Source organism: Thermobia domestica, chromosome 11 (genome assembly GCF_964235325.1).
Source record: "Thermobia domestica chromosome 11, izTheDome1.hap1.1, whole genome shotgun sequence".
NCBI lineage: Eukaryota > Metazoa > Arthropoda > Insecta > Zygentoma > Lepismatidae > Thermobia > Thermobia domestica.
In genome coordinates this window covers 145,264,464-145,288,063 of record NC_137464.1, presented here as the reverse complement: position 1 = coordinate 145,288,063, position 23,600 = coordinate 145,264,464, and the positions used below count along the sequence as shown (strand labels likewise).

At 36.3% G+C, this 23,600-nt stretch overlaps 1 protein-coding gene across 11 annotated transcripts in view; it reads left to right on the top strand.

The window, feature by feature from the left end:
* Nucleotides 1–23,600, top strand: part of LOC145664473 (testis-expressed protein 2) — a 472,752-nt gene that overhangs the window by 165,876 nt on the left and 283,276 nt on the right. For all 11 annotated transcript variants that reach the window (XM_081731173.1, XM_081731175.1, XM_081731183.1 and 8 more), the window contains one exon: nt 4,230–4,468. In XM_081731173.1, the coding sequence (XP_081587299.1) occupies nt 4,230–4,468 (239 nt within the window). The remainder of the gene's footprint in view (nt 1–4,229; nt 4,469–23,600) is intronic.

Here is a 23,600-nt window from a genome sequence, read left to right as displayed (position 1 = left end):
AATATTAGCTAAACTACGGCATAATCGATAAGTTCTTGTACAGTCAGGTTTCTAAAAAGTTGTCCAGTGTTCAGAGGTAGATTTTGATCATATTGCTAAAACAGAATTAAGCGATTTTTACATCAATTTTGTATACACATGCTTGAAACTTAATCGGTAAATTTTCAAACAGAAGAATTTTATATTATTAGAAATGTTATCCATTACGCATTTTCGTTCTTACTTTTAATTATTTTAATCGTTAATAGTAAATATTAATCGATATTCACTTAACACTTAGGAATTTACTTTAGGCTGTGCAATCAAGTTTCTCTTTTCAATATCAGTGGTAATGTTTGTAGCTATTTGGAATTATGATTTTAGAATCAGAGTATAAAAACAGAAGACGTGAATTCAGCTATTGACGTTTTAAAATTTTGTTTCAGCAAACCCCTAAGGCAAGGGAAAATAAAAGCTTAAAATGTATGTATTTTAATTAAAACAGTAAAACGATATTTTACAAGCTTAAAATGTATGTATTTTAATTAAAACAGTAAAACGATATTTTACAAGTAACACATCGATGTTACACTTACTGGATTTTTCTTTCCGCTCAACCGAAGAAATTTCCTTCGTGAAATTAACAAAAGAATGGGAATATACTTCATGAAACTCACGACCACAGTCTACAGCTAATGTACCCCACACAACTTCTAACAGTCTGGAGGAAACATTCTCATCGGACGCGTATTCAGTCATATTTTTACCCGCTTTGTTGCGCATATTCAGTCATATACCATTACTAACAACTATTGTATTAACACGAAAACATACACACACCTGCTTGTATTTGCCCCTGTATGAGACCATGTTCAAAGCACCTACATTGTGAAGATCCACATAAATAATGATCCTAGAACAAATATTCGATTAATTTCTTACTCATAACCTCACCCTAATTACTGATATACATTCGAAATTACTATATCTTTAAAAGTAACTCATCGGTACAATTCGACTTAGAAGGTGAAAGCAAACTTTGGTAAATGAACTTCGGGGCCATCATTCGCGAGGTAGTAGTGCACATTTAAAGTGTTAATATTACAAACTGGTAGAGCGCAATAGCCAGAAATAGCTTAGAAAAAGCGTCTTAAAGTTTCCGACTCGCTGCATATATAATACGACGCGTAAAGGTATCAAGTGAGGGCGTGGCAGAGTGAGAAATATCTAACTCACGTGCGAAGGGTCTCGGGCTAGATTCCCGCTCCAGTCAGCTTTTTTCTTTTGCTTTTACCAATAAAGTAGCCATTTGTAACTACAAGTAAAATATTAATTCACAATATATTTATAATGTATAAAACAATAGAAATGTTCAAATCAGTTGTAAAACTTTTCAATGTTCCATGTAACTAGCAAAAATATATAACCTATTCCGTAAATATATTGATATCACGAGTTATATTATGGTTACCACAGTCGTTATGTAAAAAAATGTTCTTGACGCTTCGTGTCTATGTCTGTGGACAATATGCGAATTGCAAAGGGGATGAGGGGGAAATCCCCTTTGGGAATACTGGATGTATGCTATAGCCAATAATAATCGATAATTATTTCACATTATCAGAAACATTCTGTGAGAGGAAACCACATCAGATCACAATTTAAAATGTAAGAGATAATACTACATTCTTAACAATAAATCTGCGTCTGGTATAGGGTCATTCCATTCCAAATCATCACAGCGAAAAACCTCACCAACTCAGATTGTGATGAAAGTTGGTGAAAAGAAAGAGCTTATGGAGTAAACAACATTTGCCAAGTTATAAGCTCCAGTGACAAGTAGTTTTCACATAGTAGCCAACCTAACAAAAATGTGCAATTTTTCGCAAACATGCTAAATGAAAATGAATCATAACTTCGCGCCTGATTTAGATAGAAACGTCATCGTGGGGTGTTGTAAAGCTGAAGGAATACCCTCTCAATACAAAATAGGTAATACCATTTCTATTATTTTTTGGAGGTCATGGTTTTGAATTTGTTGTACACCAACATCTATATTTCAATATAAGAAATTTTTTAAGTGACATACAAACAACATTGCTTCTACAAAGGTAGATCAATCCATTTTACCGATTTTACATACTTTGCACTAGAAAGTAATGTACAGGTAGATGTTATGTACATCAATATATTAAAGACCTTCGACTCCATTGATCACAAATTACTTTTAAGTAAATTATTACGTATTGGTCGCCTATCACTATCATATATTAGACGATTTGAAAACTACTTAATAAACAGAACTTTTAAAGTGAAAATAAGCAATGTTACTTCTAGTAAAGGTCAAATAAAAATGAGAAGACCTTAAGGATCTCCTCTTCGGTCGCTTCTATTTTTTCTCTATTTATCAATGATCTACCAGGAAAGGCCAAATACTCAATACTATTATACGCCAATTACATAGCTTAATTAAAGTAGTTAATAACGGTTATGATAATTATCTGCTATCGAAAGATGAGATTCAGTAAATCACTGGTGCGAAAATAATTTATTAATGATCAGCTCGGAAAACCCTCATAATATATGACAACAGCTAATAAAACTCAGTTTTCTCAACAAACATAAAATTAAGGGAATAGCAATAACAAAGCAGAACCAATTAAAAATCGTCGTATATGACAGACAAAATTTGGAAGTCATATATATGATACAGTGCAGTCAATAGGAAAAACAATTTAATCAATGGCCTGATTTTATAAATGTTTGTTCCTATGTGTGCTTCCACAAGATACTTGTTAGATCAACAGTTTATCTAATATATTTGTAAACAAAATGGAGACGGTACGAAATGTTATATGAGGCTACTACATGTGCGCCGATCCTGGGGGGGCGGGGGACCGCCCCCTCCAAAGCTCATATGGGCCCCGCCCCCTATTATATTTATGAATATACAATATTTGGCATAATTTGAATGCAATTGGTCTTAGAATCCTCATATATATATACCTTCTGTATCTGAATGGGCCTCCCCAAATTTACAGACAAATCGGTGCCCTTGGGCTACTATGTTATAAAATGAAAGAGGGATTACTATTCATATTACTATGAATGCTGGTGACTTTAATTTGTATTGGAAAGAAGGAAATTTATTGATAAATTCTTTATTCAGATCGTATTGGATAACAAATATAGTAGGTAATATTGCTTAAAAATATAGGAATAAGAATACTGAATTATTGTGTAAGGAATCAATCGGCATTGGCTGCACTGAGAAGAGTGACATCCTTTCTTCCTTACCTTCCACCGGATAGTGTGCTCGCCGAGGGACGTCATCCCCCAAACATGAGGGGCTTAATATCCTTAGGTGCCGAAATCCCAGAAATCTAAATCCTAATCCTAAAATCCTAAAACTCTTACAACAATTTACAGTGAGCATATGTTAAGAAAACATAACAGAGTATTCGTTGCATAGATTAAACTGTTTTAACTTTATGACAAGGGATCTAACTGCCAATTTTGATTTTATTGTTATTACATATCTTCAGTATATCTAAACCAGTCTTTATGCTATAAATAAGACAATAAAATGGCCAAAAAATCGTTTACGTGCTTGATGTGTAATTTTTTAATTTTCATAGTACTGAAAATGGTATATTATGAAATAGGCTGTTTTGATTTTAATCTTGTTTTATAAATGAGCGTGAACTTCGTAATTTGAACATATTCACCTTCTGACAAGGGCCTTACCGTACTAAGTTAACAACTCTTATATTCATTATATACTATAACAGTTTCTGATTTTTTTTTAATTGATTATATAATGAGTAGAACAAAGTGCTGTATTTTGTCTATGAGCTACTGGGAGCAATGAAAATAAAATTATTATTATTAGTTGAAATATGTTTAAAGTTAATCACTACCTTCTATACAGTAGGAGTGTGTATGCTCGGGGGGACAAGCTTCTTTCTTTCTTTATTTATTTGTCCTTATTACTTCGGAATTTCTTTCGTATGTTAACGTGGATCCATCGTGCCACACGTTAGGGTGCAAACACAAGCTGTCTATGGCTTGTTTTTTTTTTCCCTATATATACATATTCAGGTAACTTTCTCCGATGTGACTTTCTTTATTTCTATATTATTTTGTGTGAGGGTATGTTCGTATTGTCTGGCGAATGAGAAATAGATAATAAAATCTTGGAACTTTACTTTAATTTTTTATCCAGATAAAATATGTATATATTCTTTCAGGGTTGGATTAATGAATATCCGGGTGAGTACAATCCAGATGTCTATCACATCAGACATACACAGTCCGTGTATGTGTGTTTAGAAGGACCATTACTGCATTTGTTCCATACAAGATCTAAGATTCCAAAACGCGCGATGTGGAATGAACCAAAACACAATGCAAGATTTTTCCATGTTCGTATTTATGATATTTCTGGCTGTGAAGTTAAGCTGCTTCCAGAGGGGCTTATAAGAAAAAGGTAAAATTTTGAATTTTATTTTCTTTTTGTTTCTTTTTTCTGTAAATTTTATTTGTAGAGTACTGCATTTTAATTTGAATTGTAGGTTCATGCAAAGAAAAAATTGTTTTGACGAAACTTTGCTTCTGGATTTCTTGTAAATGGAGCTTTGCTTTGTATCATAAAGTATAAACTACTACATTTTTTTCGTATCACCAAGCTAGATTTACCTGTACGCCCCTCGTTCGCAAACAATGCTATGCGGGAAGTGTTTCTGGCTATTCCGTACACTCACAAGTAAAGGCTCTTGAAAAAAGCAGTCGCGTTGCGAAATGAGAGTTAGTGTATTTGATAGAACATATGAAGAAAGGAATATTGGCAAAGATATAAAGGCTGGACACCATAAGGGTTCTCCGAGTGTCCGCGTCCGTGATCTTCCTAATGATCTCATCAGAACTTGCTGTTCGTCAGTGACTGCAGGGTTAATTTTTCATCATTGTCATCGAAACGAACTGTAACAAGCCACTGTTGTATGGTACGTTGATATACCACTGTTGATCCAAATGCATTGTTTTCGTGTTTTTCGTATATAAGTGTAGAAAATGTCTTTGTTTGAAAATAGTATTCCTTGTCCAGTGGTTTAAATGGGTTTGAAAAGTTTTGAGGGGTGTCAGACCAGGGCGTGTACAATTGCCAAAATATATTTCGGGAGGTGTATCTTGGTCCATCCACCTCATATTGTCAGGGATAATTTGATCTACCTCGTAATTTTCCGGAGGGATGACTTGGCCCATCCTCTTAAGTTTAGATTTGCCAAAACTAAAAATTAGTAGGATGTGTGTAGAACCAGATATAGGACCTTTTTCCGGTGTACATAGCACTTGCTTTTGGTGCGAGCGCTCTCGGTCTGTCATATGTGACGAGCTTAAGGCCACAGATGCCGGTAATGTCCAGAAATAAGCATAAATAAATAACTGATCGAGTGTACGTAACTCTGAAGATTTGTAAGATCCATTTCGTTGTCTTGGAAGTATAAAAAATAGATACGTGTCTTTGTCTGTTCCTTGAATATGACAAGAGTACATGGTTCACCACTTAAATTTCGATAACAGCGTGTTTGCTGACCCTCTTAAATTTCCGAATGGTTAAAAGATAGAAATTGGTATATGCTGTGCAGGAAATACCTTTGGTATATACCTTTGAAAAGTTGGAAGTTCCATCTTGTTCCCTTGGTTGGATGTAAATTATCAAAAATATATTTTGAAAGACATGGAAACATAATTCACTAATTAATTTGCTAAGTGTATCAAAACATGTATTTTGTGAAGGCATAGGTCCCTGCATGTATTTGAAAGATAATTTCCCACCTACAGTACGCACTATTTAAATCGTCAGAAATGAAGTCTATGGCTTGACATGTTGATTGTAAAATGATTTGTAGAACTTAGGTATACACCACTGTAAATTATTGAGATCCATCTTATACTCGTGGAATACACCTAATGCGCTAGTTGTCTTCTCCTTTAACAACTCAATAGCAATTTGCATAAAGCTCTCTCTATATATATACATAACTGTACTTCACCCTTATCACGTGTCTTGATGTCATCACTTCTCATGAGCTACTTTTAATCATTTGAACCTCCTGGAGTGAATACAGGAATCAAAAGTAGGACATACATGTTTTTTATATCGGCCAACGTGGGGGATGAAGGGGGTAAACATACCCACCCCTAAAGTGCGAACATACGGCAGTATAACACCTTTTAGCAAGGCACAATGCAGATGTTTTTGAAACTCCTGCAGTGAATAAAGGGACCAACGTGGAGATTGAAGGGGGTAACCCCCCCTAATGTGAGAACATAGGGCAATATGACACATTTTAGCAAGGCCATAACTAGCAACGCACAATGGGAATTTGCTTGAAACTCCTGCAGTGAATAAAGGAGTCAAAGGAAGGACATACTTGTTTTTTTTTTTTTTTTTTAATGTCGGCCAACGTAAGGGATGAAGGGTGTAAACACACCCCTAAAAGTGCGAAGACAGGGCAGTATGGCAACTTTTTAGCAAGGCCATAACTAGGTACGCACAATGCGAATTTGCTTGAAACTCCTGGAGTGAATAAAGGAATAGAAAGTAAGATATACGTGCTTTTTTATGTCGGCTAATGTGGGGGATGAAGGGGATAAACACCCCTATAAACTGCGAAAATTGGGCAATATGACACCATGTAGAAATGCCATAACGAGCACTCGCACTTCGTCGATTCGCTAGACGCTTTTAAAATTCGTAGAGGAAAAAAATTTAAGAGGAAAACATTGTAATAGTAGTCGATACCTCTGACAAATGGCGAATCAATTACGAATATTGTGTAATCATCTGTATGTAATGTGAGAAGTGCTATGAATTCCTGTTGCTATGGAGAGATTTAAATAAAACAATAAATGGATCTCTTGTAAATATTGGCCAAGGTGAGAGAGAAGATTTTAATTCGTTACTACAGTTTGAATTTTTGTTTGTACCTGTTTTATAAAGCAATATCTTGAGTGTTTAGAGTATGATTACATCACCCGATACTAGAAATTAAATGATAATTACGAATAATTCATAACACAATGGGACACTGGATTTAATTCGTTTTATCATTGATAAGCGTGTTACAAGTGGAATGTTATCTCGTATTAATAAGAAGACAATTACGCCACCGCAAAGCGTCTATCAGAACAATATGTAGAAGTGTGTCGATAAGTTATCAGTGAACAATGGTCAATATGTTAATCGTATGCCTTATGTCATATATAATTGATGACGTGCACTGAACGATATATATATATATATATGCACAATAAGGCATGGTTATTATTATGTTTATTAAGCCCTATCCAAAATGGGTGTAAACCCATTAAATGTTATACATCTACTTACAACCTATTTTGCTATTGTAGGCATTCCAGAACCACCTCCAAACAGGACAGAGAAACCTTGCAAACGATCTCCGGGAATTTATCAATGACACTGCAGATAGAGCCATGCGAATATATAACGAAGACGTTACTGTACACTTTGATTTGGATGAAGATGTCATGGAACCAAATGCTATTACCGACTCTGGAGAAGTGTATGAAACTTGTGAGGAATGTGTGTGGAGGACAATGATCGGGGAACTGCGGTGATATGAGAGGCGAGTCTCTGGACTTGGAATACAAAAGGAAAGCAGTTAAATTGTGGAAGAGTGGAAAACGAAAGAGATTGTTACTGTCCGTTATGCGACACTACAAGAGAGTAGCTTCCTGAAAACAGTCGCACCGTTGGAAAAAGCAAGTTTCTTCAGGTGAACATGCAAAGACAAATTGCATGAGGTGTCGCTCGCCGTGCTTCAGAACTTTCAAATCGATATCGGTGCACATTTACCGCTGCATGACGTAGATCTGCAGGGGTGGGCTCTCCAGGCAAGCCAGAAGCATTACCTCGCTTCATTTACGGCTACAAAAACGTAATTGTGAGTATTTAAGAGGCACACAATATTGTTTCACATAAAATAACCAAACTTATGGCTAATTTCCAACATCAGCCAATGTGTATCTCGAACGGCGTAACTAGTTATGATCTTAACAGATGTAGTATTACGTATGTTCGCAGATTAGGCGGGTGTTTACTCCTTCATCCCCCACGTTGGCCGATATAAAAAACACGTATTTTTGATTCTTTATTCATTCCAGGAGTTTGAAGCAAATTCGCATTGTGCGTTGCTAGTTATGGCCTTGCTAAATGTGTCATATTGCCCTATGTTCGGACTTCAGGGGGGTGTTTACCCCCTTCAGTCCCAAGGTTAGTCGATAAAAAAGGAACACGTGTATCCTCCTTTTGATTCCTTTATTCATTGCAGGAGTTTCAACCAAATCGGCATTGTGCGTTGCTAGTTATGGCCTTGCTAAAAGGTGTCATATTGCCCTATGTTCGCACTTTAGGATGGGGGATGTTTACCTCTTCATCCCCCCACGTTGGCCGATGTAAAAACCATGTATGTCCTACCTTTGATTCTTTTATTCAGTCCAAGAGTTTCGAGCAAATCGAAGTGGGACACTTGTAAAACCGTACTTGTTAGATGAAGTCTTATGACTTAAGCTCGTGGCTTTGTGTAATTTGCTTTTTGAAGATTTTGAAACTAGATATGACAAGCTTACAGATCTAAGATACCCCTCCCAAAATTTAAGAATGAAGTTCGGTCAAGATGATTTTGGGAGATTGGTGTAAACCATCTCAAGTGAAGTCTTATAGAGGGGCATCGTGGTTCGTCCCTCATATTTCAGTAGGGTTGTATTGACCATACCGTTAAATTTGGGACTTTCTGAAAAGTAAAAATTGGTAGATGTTGTGTACATGTAGTCTTGTTCGAAAAAGCATAAACACCTAACTCTGTGAAGAGACTCCCTTTCTTACCCACAGTTGAAATTACACGCAAATTTTCTTTCGCCAATTCAGATCAGTATTTAGAGCCGAAATATTAGAATTTCGTATGTATGATTGCTAGAAAGTGACCACGTAAAACAAGGTGGGTTGCTATGATTTTTTTGAAAAACTACACGTCAGAAGGTTCTTCTAATGTCACTGTAAAATTGTCAAAAATTGTACTTCGAGAGGATTTTTTTTTAAATATCCTTGAAGAACTGTATCACGATTCATGATACCTTGAAGTATGAAGGTATATGCCCGTGAATGTATTTGTAAATAAGATGTTTTTTCAAAATTGTAGAAACTAAATTTAATTGGTATGATTTTGGAATTTAGGGTCAAATCACGTGCTGTACAATAGGTTAAATGTTATACACAGTATAAAGAAGTTACATCTGTAATTAAGCTGCTTAGAGGTTAAGTTGTATTTATAAATTTAAGTATTGAAAAACGTATTTAATTCAGATGATGAAAAGCTATATTTTGTCTCGCCGAACGGCACAAGAAGAACTGTAAGCTTTATTTTTTATTATTATTATTATTTAAGAAAGGAATGTGAGCAATAAGACTGAACGCAATTTAAAATTTTTTCATTGAAAACCGTGGGCTCCCGCAACGGAGCAAGGGAATAAATATCTTCTGGTTTTCTAAAGAGGCTTCAGAAATACAAGCCAAGACATATTACATTTGCTTACTCACCCACTACAGTATTTAATATATTTAAATACTTACATTAGTTAATAAAGTTACGTGATATGTGTTGATATTAATTGTTTTACATGACGTATTTTGTATCAAGGTATGTATGCTCTTGTCTCGGTCTTCTGATATACCGTTGGAAAAGTACTACAGGAATTTCTATTGAAATTGTGATATGAGTAATATTTTCCATAAGTAGAAGCTTTGCTTTGTATATACTTAAACACAAACAAACTATTTGCTGAGCAAAACAATATATTCACATAAAAACTACATACGTGTTACAGTTTCGCCAACTAACATTTTGGCTTCATCAGACACTATGAGATACATGGGAAACGTGCAGTCTTATATACACACAAGAGTTGAGACATCTTGCTTCTGATTGGCTCCTGGCAGCAGCCAATCCCCTTCAAGTATTCAAATTTGTATTTCCCTATACCGAGGCTTTCTATCTGTTGTAAATTACACACACACATAAAAAGGACGATAATACAACTAATCTAAACTAACAAAAAATTGACATAAATAATTAAATAATTATATAAATATATATAAATACACATAAATAAATAAATATATAAATAAACAAATAAACATGCAATTACGCATACGCTTAAAAAGACGACACACACATACAGTATATACAGGGTTTGTCCGGAAAGTAATAGGACTGAGTCGATTTAAAAAAAAAATATTGAGCCAATCGTTACAATTCTTTAAAAACTTTCCAAATAGGCTCCTTCTGCGTCGATGCAGCGCTGCCAGCGCGATTTCCAAGCATTGAAGGCGTCACGAAAGTCATTCTCCGGAATAGCCTTGAGAGCCGCGGTGCAAGCTGCTTGAATCCCCTCTGTCGTCTCAAAATGCTTGCCTTTCATCGGGTATTTCAGGCGAGGAAACAAAAAGAAGTCCGGGGGCCCACATCTGGGCTGTAGGGCGGCTGCGGAAGCGTTGGGATGCCGGCCTTGGTCAGGTAGCTGTTCACAAGAAAGGCGGTGTGAGCCGGGGCGTTGTCGTGGTGCAGCTTCCAGTCGGCTCCGATGTCTGGTCGGACCCGATTGACCCTTCGTTTGAGTCTCTTGAGCACTTCCACATAAAACTTGGCGTTGACGGTTTGTCCAGGAGGAACAAATTCATGGTGGACGATGCCTTTGATGTCAAAAAAGACAATGAGCATCGTTTTCAGTTTGGATTTGCTCATTCTTCCCTTTTTTGGGCGAGGAGACGCCGGCGTGTGCCACTCGGAAGATTGACTCTTTGTCTCGGGATCATACTCAAAGATCCATGATTTGTCACCTGTGATTACGTTATTCAAAAATTGGGGGTCACTTTCACACATGTTCAAATTTTCTTGGCACAATTCCACTCGCCGCAATTTCTGGTCGTCAGTGAGCACTTTTGGGACAATCTTCGCGCACACTTTGCGCGTGTTCAACTGCTCCGTCACAATTTCATGAACCACAGCTTTTGGTAAAATTAACATCTGGGCAATTAAACGAATACTTAGTCGACGGTCTGAGTTCAAAACTTCGCGCACACGAGTCACATTGTCGGTGTTTGTCGAAGTCGAAGGTCTTCCAGCACGGTCTTCATCGGCGACCTCTTCCCGGCCCTCCGAAAAGGCCTTGTGTCACCGAAACACACTACTTCTTGCTAAAGCATCATCTGGTTAAGCCTGCTTGATCATATCAATCGTCTCTGTCGCAGATTTACCGAGTGTAACACAGAATTTAATCGCGTACCTCTGCTCTAACGAATGCTGCATTTTCGGCTTGCACCACTCACAGAAACACGTCGCGCGAAAAAGCCTGTCCTGACTCTCCGTTTGCTCGGAGACAACTGACCAGCCGCTCGTTCGTTAGCTAGGAACGTCCCCTACCGGATCCAGTCGGTGCGCGCACGCTCCAAAGTACAGTCATGGCGGAATAAAATCAGTCCTATTACTTCCCGGACAAACCCCGTATACTATACAACCACATATGTATCTATATATAAATATATTATTACATATATACACACACGTATATAGAGATAACTAATATGAACTAATAAGTACATAAACACGTGTGAGACAATAAATATATATATACAACAACCATAATAGATATATGTAATCAAATCTTATACTTTAAGCTTTTTTAACAACCTATTCCACTGTTAGTCGATGATCAGTCCTGAGTTCCAGTTCATAGCTTTATTACCCTCCATTTCTATAAACCGTGCCTCCTTCCATTTCCTAACTGTGCTTCTTTCTTCCTGGCCTAGAATTTTTACTTCATTCCAATTAACTAAATGTCCCGTGTCCCTTACGTATTTGTAGACCGCATTTTTGTTTCTTTCTAGCCTAACGTCATCCTTATGTTCTCTTATGCGCTCTCTTAGTCTCTTTACAGTTTCCCCAATATATCACATATCACACTGAATTTTATAAATCACTCCTTTTTTCTCCATCATTACCCCTTGTTCTTCTTGTCTTCTTCCTTCTTTTTTCCCTTATTACTTCCAGAAGCCTCTTGCTCCCTTTTCTGTAAGTTGAGATGCCCCCTATCTGTAAGTTGAGATGCCCTATGCAAGCATTCTTTTAATGGTTTCTGTTTCTTCTCCCAAACTTTCTATCCCCCACCACATTTTTCTTCTTTCTTCTATTCCTCCTTCACTTTGCTCTCCTTCTCGGCTTTCTCCTTTTTCTTCGTTTTTCTTCTCCCATCTCCTTCTGTATTTTAGCCTCTTTCTGTCGTATCCATTTTTTTTCCAGCTGCTTATGGAATGACTGTATAGTCTGTTCCGCCTTGTCTCTTTCACTGGTTATTTGCTTAATTCTATTATCCATGTTAATGGTGAAATTCCCCTTGGTCGAGTAATCTACATCACTTCTGGCGTGGCAATAGTTTCCCGACGCGCAACTTTTTTGATACCATTCTGTGTATATCACTCCTTGTTTCCTCCTTATTCTCGTATCCAGGAAAACTATAGCCTCTTCCTTTTCTACCTCTAGCTCCAGTTGTATGCCTTTCTCTATATCCTCAGTTTCTTTTACAAACTTTTCCAATTGCCTTACAGTTCCTTTCCAAATCCCCAAGCAATCGTCACATATCTAGCAAAAAACACTAATCTGTCACTTCCTTTCATCCTTACTTTCTTCTCCCAGTCGTTCATAGTAATTTCTGCTAGCACTGGACTCAGCCTGGAACCTATGCTTAGTCCTTTCTTGATTTTCACTAACTTATCACCTATAACACAATAACTGTTATTCCATATAGTCTTCAGGCCCTCCTTCAGTCCTTCTCCATTCCAACCATTGATCTTGGTTAGTTCAAGTTCAAGACAAGGAAATAAGGGATATGATAAGGAGAAAGGCTAAGGCGATTGTGGAAAGGAGCATAAAGAAGACAAAGGGGAACCTTTCAAAACACGAGTACAGTGTGTTGAAGGATATAAAGAAGCGAAAAGACATATGTGTGCAACAAGCGGACAAAGGTGGTGCCATTGTGGTGATGGGAAAACAATGCTACAAAGAAAAATTGAATGATATCTGTGATGATACTTACGAGGTAATAGGTGAAAGATCTGTGTGTGAGGAGATTAAAGAAAAAGTTTTAGTATCACTAACAAAAGCAGGTTTTGAAAGAGGTCTTAATAAAGAATGTAGGATACCGGTAATGAATGGTTTTCCAAAAGTTCATGAGGAGGTTGAACTGAGTCCAGTATTAGATTGCCGAGCAAATATATTTGAACCATTGGAGGAGGAGTTAAAGAAGGTTGTGGAAATGTTAAGGAGGCAACAAGACAGTAGCAGTGTGAAAAACTCGGTTGAGTTAAGAAGAAGGTTGGAGGAAGTAGGACAGAGCAAAGCTAAAACAATCATGTTCAGTGTTGATGTAAAGGCTATGTTTCCAAGTCTAAGAAGAAACAGCATTGTTAGTCATCACTGAATTGATGAAGGATAGGAGGATTAATGGTTGGAGTGGAGAAGGACTGAAGGAGGGCCTGAAGACTATATGGAATAACAGTTATTGTGTTATAGGTGATAAGTTAGTGAAACTCAAGGAAGGACTAAGCATAGGTTCCAGGCTGAGTCCAGTGCTAGCAGAAATCACTATGAACGACTGGGAGAAGAAAGTAAGGATGAAAGGAAGTGACAGATTAGTGATTTTGCTAGATACGTGACGATTGCTTGGGGATTTGGAAAGGAACTGTAAGGCAATTGGAAAAGTTTGTAAAAGAAACTGAGGATATAAAGAAAGGCATACAACTGGAGCTAGAGGTAGAAAAGGAAGAGGCTATAGTTTTCCTGGATATGAGAATAAGGAGGAAACAAGGAGTGATATACACAGAATGGTATCAAAAAAGTTGCGCGTCGGGAAACTATTGCCACGCCAGAAGTGATGTAGATTACTCGACCAAGAGGAATTTCACCATTAACATGGATAATAGAATTAAGCAAATAACCAGTAAAAGAGACGAGGCGGAACAGACTATACAGTCATTCCATAAGCAGCTGGAAAAAAAATGGATACGATAGAAAGAGGCTAAAATACAGAAGGAGATGGGAGAAGAAAAACGAAGAAAAAGGAGAAAGCCGAGAAGGAGAGCAAAGTGAAGGAGGAATAGAAGAAAGAAGAAAAATGTGGTGGGGGATAGAAAGTTTGGGAGAAGAAACAGAAATCATTAAAAGAATGCTTAAGAAGATAGGGGGCATCTCAACTTACAGAAAAGGGAGCAAGAGGCTTCTGGAAGTAATAAGGGAAAAAAGAAGGAAGAAGACAGAAGAAGAACAAGGGGTAATGATGGAGAAAAAAGAAGTGATTTATAAAATTCAGTGCGGCGAGTGTGATATGTGTTATATTGGGGAAACTGGAAAGAGACAAAGAGAGCGCATAAGACAACATAAGGATGACGTTAGGCTAGAAAGGAACAAAAATGCGGTCTACAAATACGTAAGGGACACGGGACATTCAATTAATTGGAATGAAGTAAAAATTCTAGGCCAGGAAGAAAGAAGCACAGTTAGGAAATGGAAGGAGGCACGGTTTATAGAAATGGAGGGTAATAAAGCTATGAATTGGAACTCAGGAGCTATGATCATCGACTAACAGTGGAATAGGTTGTTAAAAAAGCTTAAAGTATAAGATTTGAATACACATATCCATTATGGTTGTTGTATATATATTTATTGTCTCACACGTGTTTATGTATTTATTAGTCCATATTAGTTATCTCTATATACGTGTGTGTATATATGTAATAATATATTTATATATAGATACATATGTGATTGTATAGTATATGTGTATATACTGTATGTGTGTGTCGTCTTTTTAAGCGTATGCGTAATTGCATGTTTATCTGTTTATTTATATATTTATTTCTTTATGTGTATTTATATATATTTATATAATTATTTAATTATTTATGTCAATTATTTGTTAGTTTAGATTAGTTGTATTATCATCGTTTTTACGTGTGTGTGTAATTTATAACAGATAGGAAGCCTCGGTATAGGGAAATACAAATTTGATATTTGTTGTTTCAGTTATAATATTAATTATAATATTAAAAACAATCATATGATATTAAGAATTTATTTTGAGTTCTTCTAGCTATTCATAGTGATTACCTACTATCACTGCAGCAATACAAAAACAAAGGCAATTGAGGCAATTGAGGCACGACCAGTGGGTACGAAAGGGATGGTGTCTGGGTTTTAACATCCTTGCAGCAACATACTATGTAAAAATAAACACTTACCATATTAAGATACTACTTATTAAGATATATGTATGTAAACATATTAAGATATATGTATATGTAAACAAATACTTCAAATAAAATGAACTGAGGAACTTGAAACCCTCTTAATTGAATTCTGCTTACGTACTATCCGTGACACAGGTATATTGTATCGTTTAAAATCTCGGTTCATGCTGAAGACAACAAAGCGTAAATAACGAACCTGAGTTTTTATTTGGACATTTTCTTTAGGAATTGTGTAGTTCACTTTGTTCTTATTTCATAAATAATTATTCCAGTAACAATGGTACAACATAACAAAATCATTTTGCATAAAAATGTCCATAAGAGGTAGTTTACTCTTCGGGTAAGCTCTTTAGAGACGATTTTCTCAAACGTGCACTAGAAAGGAGAAATGAATGTTTGAACATCCTTCAGACATATTTTTAGAAAACTTTTGATAATAATTTAATAAGTCAAAAAAGTGTGCTGAAATTTATGAAAGTATACTCGTTTCCAATGAGTATACATTTAGAAACAACTTTCTAACATTGTTAGGACAATCACATATTATCGGCACCCGATGGCACATATTTATTTATTCTAGATATTTAGGCACTTGGCCATACATACAGCGAAGTTTTGTTTTTTAAGCGTTTTTTTAGGTCGATGTTAACGTTATGCAATACACATATGAGAAAAATGAGAACTGGGCTCGAGTCAGGGACCTGACACATTGTAGATACGCGATAGCTATTTTCGTACTTGAATTTTATATATATATATATATGTCTTCTATGAAAAAGATGATGATGATAATGGAATGGTACTGATTAAAAGGATTCACTAAGACTTGTATGATATCATCACTCACTAGTCTCCTATCTTATTCTCACTATTCTTATGGCTTGTGCTCTATAGTCTCAGTGAGATGAAAGATAGCACAATATGGCACCTATTTACCTCACTAGACTCGCGTTCAGCTATGGCTTGTCTCGCTTTCAATGGGGATCGCACTCACTGATATTCACTCTCACTATTCTCATTGGCCTTAACATTTACTCGAAATTTCTTTGCTTACTATCGACTTCTAGCATTGATGCTCACACATGTGCTTGAGCTCAACTATTGAACTTGAAGCCGATTAAGCATGAGAACCTGGGTCGCGAGTTTACATATCTGCGTATCAGTACATTACAATCTACAGACTCATTATATATGATCCTATTGTTATATAGGTAGGGACCAAAATGTAGTTATTATAGTGTTTTCCAGCTAGATATCCGCAAAAATTAACATAACTTTGTTTTTAAAGTGTTCGAAAAGTATAAATGTTATAAGTACGTCTTACTGGAACACTGGTTTTGAATTAGCGTTTTCAGCATAAGCATAGACTACTTTTTGAACACTACAAGGATTGTTACGAAAGTTTCAAGCTTACCTATGATCGGAGCAGCAGATAATTCATGGATGGTTTCACTTTTTAACGTAGTCCCCTAACCAGTCAACATATTTTGCGCATCAATGTTTAAGTGCGTTAATGCGGCTGGTAAAAACTGATTTGTCGAAGGCGTGTAAAATTTCATCCACGGCCTGCATGACGCCATCATCAAAATGAGTTCCTTCCAACTTCTTTCTCAGCTTTGGAGAGAGATGAAAGTCAGGTGCCAAATCAGGCGAATATGGTGGGTGGTGGACGAATGAGTACCCGCAATCGTGAATTGCTGCCTTTGCGATGCGATATATTTTTCTTTGCCTTGGGTTCAATATGTGTCTATTATTCGCAATTATTACAAATAAAACATTGTTTGATTTAGATTATTCGTACTATTATATTATTTTTAGATGTAATCGTCAATTTGAAGGATTTAATGTATAGTCACGTACTATGCATATTATGGTATCCTGGTATTAAATTGTTTATGGTATTCTTGTATTAAATTTAGTCATTCGTGTATCTCTATCACTCCCTCATCACTTTTTCATGTATTCGTACATCATTTGTAGTATTTTATCATATGTATACCTGTTATTTGCCACTTGATAAATGAACCATATAGCTCTATTAAAGGCATTGAAATAAATAATAACTGCCACCCCTTTCCTCCCCCTTCTATGTGGAATTTTCAGAAATCCTTCCTTAGTGGTAACTTACGTCACAAATCCTGTGCGCTATCAAAATTTCTTGCTTAAGCGAATGCTGATCAGTCAGTTAGTCATTCATTCACTCAAGATTTCTCCTTTATATTTAGATTAATAATCACGACTAAGTGGAGGTAACGTATATATGGCTCCAAATAACATATATATACATATATATATATATATATATATATATATATATATGGCGTTTTACATTTCTAATGTTATATATTTGTGTTGGCATGTCGGAAAGTGAAAATAGGTTCTCCTTTTTCGGAAGATTGCATAATAAGATTACAGGTCTATTTTTAGTTTATTTCTTTAGAAAGAAAAGCAGTTAAATAGTTCTGAACAGTTATTTTTTCATGAATTATTAGGAAAATATTATTCTACTTTGAAGTAAATTCAGTAAGGTGTTTCATTGTGCAGTAATGTATGTCAGTTATGTATATAGTATGTGTGTATATGTGTGTGATCCGTTAAATCAGTCTCTTTCAGGGAGTCTAAAATAACATGGAAAACACTATATCAAACCTATCATATATAATATACAGTGTTTTGCTAATTAAAATGTAATGTGAGAAAACACAAGGGGGAAGGACTAATAAATTCAGCAAAGTACTTGAAAATAAGCATGAGGTTTAGATTTTCAAAGGATCTATCCAAATAAACACGTCATAAGTTTACACATTTTGGATCGTCAGTTTTTATATGTATTGCGGCTATGCTATGAGTTATCTACAATTAACATGGTTTAGGACGTATGCGAGAGGTATCGTAGTCATAGTAATAATCAACTTTTTCTACAAATCTAGACATCGATAATTCCTACAACAATATTCATAAACGCTCTGTTTAGAGTGAAATGAAAAGAATTGAATTTCGGAGAATGATTTTGAATACGTGTAAGTTGTTTTATTCGTATCTGTTAAAATGGTCCAAATACCATATCATGACTAGGCAGTGACAAATAGGAAGTGAGTACCTACCTTATTTTTAAGTCGTAGAGTTCTAGATGATCGTATAATATAAGTTCTGTAGACGACATACTTTAATGTTCAGATCGGATCCAAGGTTGGATACGAAGTTCTGCTCTTACTATAGTCTTATGTCACAATGCCGACTTAGAGATTATAAGTCGTTTTGTTCCTCGACTAATACTGAGGTTATGCACTTACTATACTCGTGGTGAAAATAGTAGAAACGTGTACTTACAAGAATATACTTGTATCATCATGTTTGTCAATGCATGAACTTACACGATGACGTTGAGTAAGGTAGTTGACTTCGGTACGCGGAAACAGATTCAAAGACAGATTTAGAAAACAGTTTTCACAGAATTGTTAAGTTAATCATAACTGAGTTTTGAAATACCCAAGGTTTTCTTTCATCATCCTTTGTAAGTCATTTTGAAGAGTTAACTAACTAACCAAATGGCGCCGCGGTGGCTCAGTGGTAGAGCGTTCACCTCTGGTGCTAGGGGTCCCGGGTTCGATCCCAGCCCCCGCCAAGTGAACTTTGTGGTGGACAAACACCGTGTGCGTGGGTTTTCTCGGGGTTCTTCCGTTTCCTCCCACTTTCTTCATTCCACCATTTCATTTATCACTCATCATCATCGTCTCCTTTAGCCTAACCGGCATAATCGTGGGACGTAAAACTCAAAGATTTCATTTCATTTAACTAACCAACTCTATGGCCTATGGAACCCGGAGGTTCAATGCCGCGTTCACAAAAGCTCTCCTCTGACTTCTATCCTTAACCAACTGGATCCAGTTTCTACTTTGTATTCCTATTTCCGCGAGATCCATCTTAATATTGTCCTCCCATCTGCGCATAGGTCTTTCTAATGGTTGTTTCCCGATTGGTCTTCCAGTTAAGATTTTGAAAGCGTTTCTACTTCCATCCTGCCCACCTGAACCTCCTAGACCTGATGACCCTAACAATGTTTGATAAACCGTATAAATTAGGTAGTTCCTCGTTATGAAGTTTCCGCCATTCCCCATTCCCGTTCCTCTTGGGTCCGAATATTCGTCTCACAAGTAAACCTTACGTTTGGGTGAATCGAGTTGCTGACTGAGACATATGTGAGAAAGTAGTACTAAATGTGGTCAGTATTTCAGTGAAGTTGTAGGTGCGAAGCTCCAGGTGTTTAGGAGATACAGCTACCAGAACATCACATAGAAGTACAGAATAGTCTTCATACAGTTGGATGTAAAAGCTCTGTAAGACCTCTTGTAACGACAAAAGGTGAATAACAAATATATGGGTACATATTAGGACTAAGGGGAAGTCATATAGTAAGGGTATACCTGACGGCGGCCATCTTGAAATCCACCATTTTGAATTAAGGTTAAGTTTTTAAAATAGGAATAGGGTCATGTGATACATGATTTAAGGCGCAAATTTAATCAGAAGAACAATGGTGACGTTACTTTTGATTTACGGGCAATTGGTAAAAAGTTACAGGGAAATTAAATATTGTTACAGCATATGTATTAGTCCTTTACCCCACCTTGTAAAATTTGTGTTAATGATAATAATTAAATAAAAAGCAAGTGAATAAATATTAGGTCTATGGTAAGAGTTGCCTTGGTGGCGGCCATCTTCAAATCCGCCATTTTGAATTGAACAAAAGTTTTAAACAAAACGCATAACATTGACACCGTATTAATAGCAAATTTTACCATAAATCTAACGGTATAACCATTTTTGCTTTATTATTAACCAGCATTTGTTACCATGAACAAGTTGCTAATTTAAGGAAAAATGACCAAAGTGGAATTGAGTCATAATTGAACTTGGGTCTTTCTTCCAGAAAAGTCCTCAATTAGTACAATCAATATGTAGTTCAGAAAAGAGTGCATGACTTGCACAAATGCTCTGCTCACAGTGAGCACCTGACAAAGGCAATCGAGTTACACTTGACACATTTGTTGTTAACAATTCCGTCAAAGCAGTAGTCGTAAGGAGCGATCCAACGTACAGGTTCTTCATTCAAATATCCAGCCTGATTGAAAGCGAATCGAATCATATTGCGAAAACGAGGAGCACTCAACTGGTAATTTGTAAACGACTAAAGTTGTATAAATCTATCACGATGCCATATGTTCACGTCACTTTCTGTTACTGCTGTATCAGCCCGAATACTATTGCATTAATCTATTCCCATTTAATTTTGTGCTGGTTAATGATAAAGCAAAAATGGTTATACCGTTGGATTTATGGTAAAAATTGCTACTGTATTAATAAGGTGTCAATGTTATGCGTTTTGTTTAAAACTTTTGTCTGATTCAAAATGGCGGAATTGAACATGGCCGCCATCAAGGCAACTCTTACCATAGACCTAATATTTATCCACCTGCTTTTTATTTAATTATTATCATTAAAACAAAATTTACATGGTGGGGTAAAGGACTAATACATATGCTGCAACAATATTTAATTTCCCTGTAACTTTTTACCAATTGCGCGTAAATCAAAAGTAACGTTACCATTGTTCTTCTGATTAAATTTGCGCCTTTATCCCATGACCTTATTCCTATTTTAAAAACTTAACCTTAATTCAAAATGGCGGATTTCAAGATGGCCGCCGTCAGGTATACCCTTACTATATGACTTCCCCTTAGTCCTAATACGTACCTATGTATTTGTTATTCACCTTTTGTCATTACAAGAGATCTTATAGAGCTTTTACCTCCAACTGTATGAAGACTATTCTGTACTTCTATGTGATGTTCTGGTAGCTGTATCTCCTAAACCCCTGGAGCTTCGCACCTACAACTTCACTGAAATACTGACCACATTTAGTACTACTTTCTCATATGTGTCTCAGTCAGCAACTCGATTCACCCAAACGTAAGGTTTACTTGTCAGGATCTTGTTCTCAGATACTTTCAGTCTACGTTCTTCCCTCAGTGTAAGCGACCATGTTTCGCAACCATAGAACAACAGGCATGATTATCGTTTTATGAATTTTAAGCTTCAGACTCCTCGACAGAATTCGCGACGACAAGAGATTATGAATTAATAATAACATGAGTTCCCTGCTTTTGGTCGACTTTTAATTTCTTCGTGAATATGGTTTTCGTCTGTTATTGATCCTAGATATTTGACAGTGTCCACTTTATTAAAAGCATTATTTGATATTTTGTCGTATAACAATCCTGACGAATTTCCATGTATTTAGTTTTCTCTGCATCAGGACAGATTTGAATAATGGTGACAACGCATCTCCTTTGTTTCAGACCATTCTCGACGTGAAAGCTCGTGGACAAAAATTTTCCTACCCAGACTTTACTTTAGGATTCATTTAAACATATTTTAATTAATCTAATTAGCTTTTTTCGGTATTCCAAAGTCTGTAAGAATGTTGTACAATGTTTCTCTCCTAACCGAGTCGTACGCCTTTCTAAAATCAATAAATAGTTGATGTACTGGGGTATTGTATTCCTACTTCTTTTCGAGTTTTTGTTGAATGGTAAATATTTGATCGATAGTTGATCGATTTCGCCTAAATCCGCACTGATAATCTCCAATAATTTCATCTGCGTATGGGGCCAATCTTGCTAATAGAATTATCAGTATGTTGCGAGCAGTGATAATAATTAGACATAATGTAAGTAAAAGGCTAATAATCACCGCAAGAAACAAACCTTATCTCTAGGAAGTACTTTCGAAGAACATCGTCTTCATCGTCAGCCTGGGCACACTTCAAAAAGGATTTAAAGCATAAACAGAATTTTAAAAATGTACGAAGTAAAAATCTTCTTGTCACTATAATTAGACTTATGTTAATAGTCTAATTATAGTGACAAGAAGATTTTCGTACATTTTTAAAATTCTTTTTATGGTTTAAATCCTTTTTGAAGTGTGCCCAGGCTAACGATGAAGACGACGTTCTTCGAAAGTACTTCCTTGAGGTAAGGTTTGTTTCTTGCGGTGACTATTAGTCTTTTAACTAACTAACTAACTAACTCTATGGCCTGTGGAACCCGGACGTTCAACATCGCGTTCACAAAAGCTCTCCACTGACCTCTATCTTTAGCTAACTGCATCCAGTTTCCACTTTGTATTCCTATCTCTGCGAGATCCATCTTAATATTGTCCTCCCATCTGCTCCTAGGTCTTCCTAATGGTCGTTTTCCGATTGTCTTCCAATCAAGACTTTGAAAGAGTTTCTACTTTCTTCCATTCTAGCTACATGACCTGCCCACCTAAGCCTCCTAGACTTGACGACCCTAACAATGTTGGGTAAACCGTATAAATTATGTAGTTCCTCGTTATGAAGTTTCCGCCATTCCCCATTCCCGTTCCTCTTGGGTCCAAATATTCATCTCGGGATTTTGTTCTCAAATACTTTCAGTCTACGTTCTTCCTTCAGTGTAAGCGACCATGTTTCGCATCCATATAGAACAACAGGCATGATTATCGATTTATATATTTTAAGCTTCAAATTCCTCGACAGAATTCGCGACGACAAGAGAATTTGAACCGAATAGTAACACGAATTCCCTGCTTTTAATCGACATTTAATTTCTTCGTGGATATGATTTTCGTCTGTTAATATTGATCCTAGATATTTGAAACTATCTACTTTATCAAAATATTATTTAATATTTTAACGTATCTATAATTTGCTGTATTACGGTCCCGACGCACTTCCATGTATTTAGTTTCTCTGCATTTACTTCTAAACCCATGTTCCTGCAAGCATTAAATAAGATCTCTGCATTTCTTTCTATTGTTCTCCTGTCATCCCGTATTAAATTTACATCATCAGCATATGCCATAACCTGGTGAATACCGTTCAACTCTAGGCCCTGGTTGCTATCTTTGATTTTCCTTATGGCGTATTCCAGAACAAAGTTAAATAATAATGGCGGCAACGCATCTCCTTGTTTCAGGCCATTTTCGACGTGAAAGCTCGTGGGCAAAAATTTTCCTGCCCGGACTTTACTTTGGGATCCATTTAAACATATCTTAATTAATCTAATTAGCTTTCTCGGTATTCCAAGTTCTGTAAGAAAGTTGTATAATGTTTCTCTCCTAACCGAGTCGTACGCCTTTCTAAAATCAATAAATAGTTGATGTACCGGGCTACTGTATTCCCATTTTTTTCTCTAGTATT